General features: G+C 36.0%; 1 protein-coding gene and 1 long non-coding RNA gene across 2 annotated transcripts; both read left to right on the forward strand.

Moving 5' to 3' along the window:
- Window positions 1–690: 690 nt before the first annotated feature.
- Window positions 691–5,430, forward strand: LOC105769668 (protein DUF642 L-GALACTONO-1,4-LACTONE-RESPONSIVE GENE 2). Its single transcript, XM_012590442.2, has 3 exons — window positions 691–898; window positions 3,182–3,682; window positions 4,699–5,430. The coding sequence occupies exons 1-3, from the start codon at window positions 811–813 to the stop codon at window positions 5,289–5,291; spliced, it is 1,182 nt and encodes a 393-aa protein (XP_012445896.1). The 5' UTR covers window positions 691–810; the 3' UTR covers window positions 5,292–5,430.
- A 377-nt stretch (window positions 5,431–5,807) lies between these two features.
- On the forward strand, window positions 5,808–7,917 carry LOC105770765 (uncharacterized). Its single transcript, XR_001126301.2, has 2 exons — window positions 5,808–6,361; window positions 6,465–7,917. It is a non-coding gene; the product is annotated as an uncharacterized LOC105770765 (long non-coding RNA).
- The last annotated feature ends 425 nt before the right edge of the window (window positions 7,918–8,342 follow it).

Consider the following 8,342-nt stretch of genomic DNA (forward strand, 5'->3'; position numbering starts at 1 on the left):
AATCATCTAAAAATGCATTAAGAATGAGATTAAAATATGTTACTTTTACAGCTTATCATTATTATTAGCTAAATTTGACTCTTAACTTTTTAAAAAGAGTCAAATTATTTTTAACGAAAATGGTGATTAAAACATTAATTTTATCGTTGTTGACGTGGTAACTCACATTACAGTCCATGTGCACATCATGGTAACTTAAAATTATTTATTTTTTATGTCATGTCAACAAATAATTTAAAAATTAAAAATATAAAAAATTTATACAACTTTTAATAAAAAGAACTTAGAGTACATATGGATTGTAAATAAAGGGTTGTATTTCAATAATTAATGGTTTAGTTAATATATTCATATAACTCTTTTTAAAATATTAAAAATCAGATTTAACTAAAAAGACCTAAATTTCAAATTATAACACTTCAAAAACTCAAACTCTTATAACCGCCGACAAGAACAAATGTCTCATTGGCTGATCATCGTAAAAAGTGATTCAAATTTAATCGACAACTAAATATAATTGCAGGACACCTAAAACCTCAGACAAAAAATAAAGGAAAAGGAAAATATGATGGCCAAAGTAACGAAGTAACAGCGATCAAATAAAAATTATTTATACGGTAACTGCTTTAACTGGAAAAGCTAAAGTGTAAAAGACGATATGGTACTAACTAGTTAAGAAGAAAAAGACGATATAGTACTGGAATCCGTGGATAAAAAGACCCTGCCTGCTCTGTCTCAAATCTCTCATCACAACAGAGACTCAAGCCCTTTTACCAGAGAAGTGCGAAGGAGAGTTTGGCAAAGAAGACGATGGCCGAGAGCTCCGCAATAAACAGATGCCTCTTCCTTTTTATGCTTATCTTCCCTCATTTCTCTACTCTAGCTCTAGCTGAAGATGGTAAGTACTCATCTCCTTTCTTCCATCATTCTCCATCTGCATACATATTACCTCATTTCCCTTTTTGCCTTTTTTTTAAGAACATCTTTTCGACTTCTTGCATTGGTTCTTTTTGGACTATGCTTCCCTGGGCTTTTGTTATGCAGGAGATCTGTTAAAAGTGTTAATTGCATTAGCTAGCTACAGTCTTTTTTTTCGGGGGAAGGGGAGTTATCGTATGTTGGGGATTTGGTTGTCTATAAGCTTTAGTGATTTTGATTATTATTACAAAATTCCCATGTGATTTGGATTTCAGTTGATTTGCTTAAAGAGGTTTAGTTCTTCCATTCCTTGTCATTTGTTGATCCCTTCAAAGAACAATTTTTTTTTTGGTACATTCAAAAAACAATTAATAGACTTAGGTTTTTCACACCAGCGGACTGCAATTAAATGCCCATATATTTCAGTGACAAATCCTCTATCCATTTTCTGCTGCAAATGCCCACATGAATTCCCTCATTTCCTGCAAAGATTCTCTTCTCTTTCCAAGTAAACTCCATAATATCTTTTACTCTGTTCCTTCGATAAAGCCATGAGATCGACGCCGTTTTCAGTAAAGACTAAAGAGTGAGCTTTACTTATGCTCCAACTCAGCCAGCACTAACCTGAATAACTTTATACTACAACTCTAGCTGATTTTATTTTTATTTATTTTTAGAAAAGTCTAAACGTGGGCCATTAAATGTTTAAGATCTTTTGGTTCTTTTTATTCTTTTCTTTTTCTAAATTCAAGAGTCTAATCATGCATGCAGTTAGTGACTGTTAATACTTTGAAACAAACTTTAAATATAGCACTCCACTGTATCATTATCTGTCCCACCATAATTGAGTGTTTCTTGGAGATCCTTTCTCACTTTAAGTATGCAAGCCTGTTATTCCTCTAAATGCTTATTATTTCTTTACTAGTGAGTAGTGAGGAAGCTTTAAACCCTTAGGTGAATTTGTTTGGCAGTCATTGTCGGTTGTCAACTACATTATCACTCAGTCTAGTGGGGTTAAAAGCATTTTGCACAAGCCATAGGTGATCAATTGGCCGAAAGCTATAGCATCAACCTATATTTAGATACCAAAGTCATAGTTACTAGTAGCAAACTTTAAGGCCAAGCTGGATGGCTTGGTAGTTGGTAGCTTCTTTAATGGCAAATGTTGAACTTCCAAGGTCTATTCTTTCAAGTAAGAAACGATAGTAAAACAATAGAAGAAAATTGAGAAAAAAATAAATGTGGCTACGTCAAAAAGTAAATGGTGGGAAAGGTGTGTGTTGGTATAGAATAGAATAGAAAAGAAGTGAGTTAAGGATTTTGACGAATGAGTCCTTCATGTTCCCTTTTCGCCTTGTTCTAAGGTGAGTGAAATGACCAAAGAGGAACATATATTCATGCCAATTACATCTTTTTTTTAATCTTAGTTTAACAAAAGACAAGGGTTGTTTCTGCAAAATAATCCTTGTCCTTTTAGTGCATCGTCCAAATTTCCAGCTTAGTTCTGTTCCGTAAAAGATTCGCATTCACAGTCGTAAGCCTGCATTTCTACTTGGCCTATATAAAAAATTGGAACGCATTTCTACCAGGGTTTTTTTTAATTTCTATTGTGGAGTCAAAGTAGAGGAGACTAGCGTAGAAAATAATGGCTGAAACGGTGGGTAGGCCCCACAAGGTTATCACTGGCTCGTGTTTCAAGCTGGATGGCACTAGTCACGGCCTCTATGCGGCCACCATCGACATTTTCATTTCCCCCTTCCCCCAACTTGTATGATAATTTACAGGCTTGGAGAATAAATGTCGAATACTGATTGATAAATACGTTGGTCATTATTATATTTATTTTTATAATTATAGTTTCGTTTTTGTTTGCAGCTTATTTTATGCGAGTCTGAGTACTTTTCATTTATTTTTCTGTGACAAAGTTTCGTTATCTTATTAGGGCACGAGCATGAGTTGGCCTCCACTTTGAAGCTAGTAACCAAGATAGATATTATCCAAAGATTTATTTTCTTCCTATAGTATACCTACTAGCTTTTGGTTGTTAATACCTATGCAATATATTGATGCATAAATGTGTAAATTCAGCCCCATGTTGTAATTTGTGTAAATAAGCCTAAGATTTGATTCTATTGGAGCTGTAATCAAGGTTTATAATATATGTTAAAATTTACCTAATATTTTGGTCTATCAAACTTAACTCTTATGGTACCAAAAAAATGCTCCTAAGTTGGTCATAAATTCGTTGTATTTTGTTGTGAAGGATTGGTGGCAAATGGTGATTTCGAGGCACGACCCTCGAACGGCTTCCCAAGCGAGGCAATAGCGGATGGGCCGACGGAGATCCCGAGCTGGAGAACAAAAGGCAGAGTGGAGCTGGTGTCGTCTGGGGAAAAAGTGAGCGGAGGGATGCTCCTCATCGTGCCCGGAGGCTCGAAAGCCGTTAGATTGGGTAATGACGCAGAGATCAGCCAAGAAGTAACGGTGGAGAAAGGGTCCACGTACGCAGTTACCTTCAGTGCGGCCCGCACGTGCGCGCAACTTGAGTCATTGAATGTGTCCGTGCCACCTGCTTCACAGTCGGTAGACCTCCAAACATTGTACAACGTGCAAGGGTGGGACCCTTACTCGATTTCATTCGAGGCAGAGGTGGATAAAGTGCCGTTGATTTTCCGGAACACCGGAATGGAAGATGACCCGGAATGTGGGCCCATCATTGATGATATTGCCATTAAAAAACTTGTTACCCCTGATCAGCCCAAAGGTAAACAACACTATACAATTTCTCTCTCTTTTTTCTTTTTTCCTTTTGTTTTTTTTGTAGTTACTGCGTTCACTTTTTTGGTATGGGACATTATGGGTCACATTAAACGTGTGAAGCTTGTTGTAATAGTGAGAGTTGTGTAGTCTCAAAATTGTGCATTGGGATTAGGTACTATTTTTCAAGATAAGGTACCGAGAAAATTCAAAGATCATTGTCCTAAGGAGGTACTAGCCGATCGACTTATTTCCATTCATGGACCCCTCTCCCCTAAAATGCTGGATCTTACCCTAGAGTAGAGGTAACAATTTTATTGCTAGTAAAGTTGGACTTCAATGGAGAAACAACAAGTCAAACAAATTACATACTGGTTTTCTTAGGTAGAAGATGAGCCAAGGGACTGCTTTTTTTTTTTTGAATGTAGCAAAATGTGGAAAATGTTAGGTCTAGATTTAATATCCTTATTTACAATTACAATAGCAGCGTAGTAACTTTGCCCTAACAGAAAGCAGCATTGGAAAAAAAAAAAGGTATGATCATTAATACGAAAACTCCAGTCAAGCCACCAACTTTACAAATCTATGTTACGTGGTGGTGGTTATAAATTACGTATATGTTTCTCATACTCTGAACCGTCCAATCAACTGTGGTCACTGCTCACCATATCTAAGGGTGAGTTTGGATGGGCGGTGCATTTACCTGCGGTTAGTGTAAAAATAGCGGTGGCGGTTAGATTAGATGCTGTAACGATATTGTAACGTGAGATAAAAAGTAAGCTAAACGGACCGCACCGCACCTAATCGCCCATCCAAACCCACCCTAACATGCATATCTTAACCTTTTTTTTTTCTCGCCATGAGTAAAATAATTGTTAAATTTTTTGTTTCTGACAAGTGTGATATATCCGGGAAACATTTACTTTGTATTTTCTACATCTCGAGGAACCGGAATGAATATTTTGAAATGTTTTTTTCACTACGTTGTTGATTGAATTTCACCTTGTTTTATGTTTTCTTCAGACAATGCAGTAGTTAACAGTGGCTTTGAATTTGGCCCTTGGATGTTCCAAAATGTATCTCTTGGTGTCTTGCTTCCGACCAACCTTGACGAAGAGACATCCCCATTACCAGGATGGATGGTCGAATCAACCAGGGCGGTTCGATACATTGATTCCAACCATTATGCTGTCCCAGAAGGCAAACGTGCCGTGGAGTTGGTTTCCGGCAAGGAAGGCATCATTTCTCAAATGGTGGAAACCAAACCAGATAAGCTATATAGCTTGACCTTCTCTTTGGGGCACGCTGGGGACAAATGCAAGGAACCACTGGCTGTAATGGCGTTTGCAGGGGACCAGGCACAAAATTTTCACTACACGCCTGACTCTAACTCCACCTTCCAAGTTGCTAGTGTGAACTTCACAGCCAAGGCGGAGAGGACACGTATCGCGTTCTACAGTGTGTATTACAATACAAGAACCGATGACATGAGCTCACTATGTGGTCCGGTGGTGGACGATGTTCGGGTGTGGTATTCATGGGCAAGTAGAAATGAGGTCCAAGTGTTGTTAGGGATTGGACTTTCTTTTTGGGCTTACCTTTTCGTTTTGGTTTAGAGTTGGGTGCCTTAAGTAAAGGGTAGATTAATATTTGCTTTTTTTATGTAAGGTTTTAAGGCTAAAATATCCCAAGTTGCTTGTAATGTCATCTTCTTTCCAAGTTTTCGTTTGAGAAATGAAAATGAGTTTAGTTGCATTTGCTGATGTTTTTTTATATTAAAGCAAAGATAATTAAGCCAAATAATTTTTTAGAAGGGGCTGAAGGGTCCCTTAATTACTGTAAAAAAGAATTAATTAAGTTTTCTTATTTATTATTAAGCAAAATTCTTAATTAATTTAAGTAAAAGTGTTTCATTAATTTATAGGTGTCATTACAAGAAACTTTAAAGTTGACTCGAATTCAAAGTTCAAATTGAGTTTTATTTTTAAAACACAAACATGAATCAAAGTAGAAATATTTTATATTAAAAGTTTAATACAATTTTTTCATATTAATTAAACCCGATGAAGCACTTGAATAATTAAAATTAAGATATTCGAATTCAACAATGAAGTAATGGAATTCCATTTCTTTAAAATTAAACCCCAAAACCTTACAAGCACAAAGGGGTTATTTATATCCAGTATAAGTCGTTTTTAACAAATAGGTCCAGAGTTTAGTAATTCATCATCCTGCCCAATAAAAGGCCAGGCCCAGGGTTAAAATTTTCCTTTGACCAAGCACCCTTGAGTTGGCTCAAACTTAAATTTACCGCTTCATTTTAAAGGGTTCCCACCGAGCGGAAGAAACAAGAGAGCGGGAGAGAAGTCAAGGAAAAGAGGAGATTCCATCACCGCCGTCCGAAGAGGAGGCACGACCATGAGCAGGGTCAGAGTCAGAATAAGGAGACCTCGTAGGCGATTGTTGCGCTTGCTTTGAAATCTAAACCCTAGATTGCTGCTTTCTGCCTATTTTGTTATTTATTTATTTCATTGTTTTTATGTTCTTTTAGATGAGCTTTTTTTTTTTTAATCTTTAATTCTTTATTTTTATGTTCATGTTCTTGTAGCTGGAATACTATTGTAGCGATGAAAACGTGCGTAAGTGTATCACGTGTCCGATTAAGAAGAACAAAAAAGGTTTTAGGGTAAATAATCACAGTTCTCGCTTGATTTGAGGTTTTCTTTTGTTTATTTATTTGTTAGCATTAAGAATGTAACCGTGCTTATACCATCCTCTAACGCCTATAGGCTTGTAGCCTTGATTGGTTTTGCTGCGTGGAAATGATTAGTGACCTCTCCAATCACCAAGGAGATGGAACTATTATGCTCATACCATAAAAAGGGTTAAAGTTGATAATGATATCTCACATGGGTCGCAATTTTTAACTTCACTGATAGAAGATTTAAGAAACTGGGCTTGGATTTGGTTTTTAAGTAACTTATGGATGAAAACAGATAGTATAAAAATAAGTTTTAGCTGATCTATTTGAGGAATTAACAACTGCACATAGGTATGTTGTCGAATCTGTGAATTTTGTAGCTTGCAGTGAAAGGGCAGTTTATCATAAAATTCTTGTACAAGTGAGAAGCGACATGGTAAGAGCTTGTTAACTAGCTGTATCCTAATTTCTGTTTGTTTCATTTACCTTGACAGTATTTGTTTGTTAAAAAAAGAAAAAGTAGAAAGGGGCAGTGTCTTCACCGTGCCTTGTAGTTTCCTCTCATTTTCAATATTATATCAGAACTTTTGACATTTCCATTGAAGAAAGTAGAACTGATGAGGATGGTATTTCATGCGAGTGGAATAAATTGCATCGCATAGCAGCCAACCAGTAAATTAGTTAGGTTGTAACTTCAAATCTATCACAAGCGTTCACCTATGGAACCCTTTTCCTTATTCTGCGACACATGCAGAAGGGATTGTCGATATTGTGCTGTTTTTCATCAAAAAGCTGTAAAGTTTTTAAGCTTGCAACCTCTGCTGTTTTTGTCTTTGAATAAATTTATTTATTAATCTAAAATTATAGGCTAAACTGTACAGGAAGTTTATTTATGCCTTTTTTTTTAACAGAGAAGATCCTATCTGGAACTTTCTTTTTTTTGTAAGCAATAGATAAAGAGAGATTATCTTGAATAGAGATGAAGGTGATGAAGTACAGCAGGTACTTATGACCGGTCTCAGCTTTGATGTTTTCTTGGTGCACCCAATTTCTGATGTGCCGAACATCTGAGGAGTTGTTTGACTGAATGAATAGGCAATCTACTACTTTCTGATTCATTCTCTATTCTTATAACTCCAACTTAACATCAACAAATGATTGTCGAAATTCATCAACTAGACCTAGTATTTTGTGCTTATACTTTCTTTTGTTCTCTTTCGAATGGAGATTATAAGCACCTATGTCAAAACTTCTTTAGTTAGAACTTTACCTTTCTATAATCAATAGTATTGAAAGAAACGTTCTCCTTTTCTTTCTTGGTGAATTAGAACGGCATAGCTTTTACAGCTGAGCATGACATTCATCATAGCTTATAATGTTTGATCTTTAGTTCTTTGAATACTTGAAAGCTGCAGGCGGTGCTGTTTTTGGCTGTCAGTAACAGCATCTGCCTTGATATTCGAATTTCTGAAACTTGTAGCTATAGTTTATTGTCGTCTGAATATATTTATATGATTTAAAATCATTTCCCTTTTGCTTTCTTTCCTCTTGTTTTGCTCTGTGGATTACGATTATTATGTAAAAGAACTCGGTAACTTATTGCCATAGCTTGAGAAGTAAAACCGGTGACTCGATAACACAATATCTGTTCCCATGTATGTGAAATATTTACTCATGGAGACAAAGGTGGTTAACAAATTTAGATTTGATGTTAACTAAACCAGTCAATAGGAGTGTACCGCAAGAACTTGAATATATTGCTGCAGTCGAATCAGGATGGTCTCATGTATTTTCTATTGAAACCAAATTAACTGCTCTTCAACTGCCTAGTAAACGGAATCTGTTTAGTGGTCTTGGTTTCAATTTACAATGAGAGCTAAATCTCTATTTGTTGTCGTATGGTAGTTGAATACACACTGCTTTTTCTAGGAATGACACAGAGAAAAAATTGAAGTTGTCATCAAAT

Source organism: Gossypium raimondii, chromosome 5 (assembly GCF_025698545.1).
Source record: "Gossypium raimondii isolate GPD5lz chromosome 5, ASM2569854v1, whole genome shotgun sequence".
Classification (NCBI taxonomy): Eukaryota; Viridiplantae; Streptophyta; class Magnoliopsida; order Malvales; family Malvaceae; genus Gossypium; species Gossypium raimondii.

Bases quoted from the DNA above. Each gene is read 5' to 3' on its own strand.
- LOC105769668 (XM_012590442.2), top strand. From the start codon at position 811: ATGGCCGAGAGCTCCGCAATAAACAGATGCCTCTTCCTTTTTATGCTT. The intron at 899-3,181 runs GTAAGTACTCAT...TTTGTTGTGAAG, and splicing joins TCTAGCTCTAGCTGAAGATG to GATTGGTGGCAAATGGTGAT. The intron at 3,683-4,698 runs GTAAACAACACT...TGTTTTCTTCAG, and splicing joins TACCCCTGATCAGCCCAAAG to ACAATGCAGTAGTTAACAGT.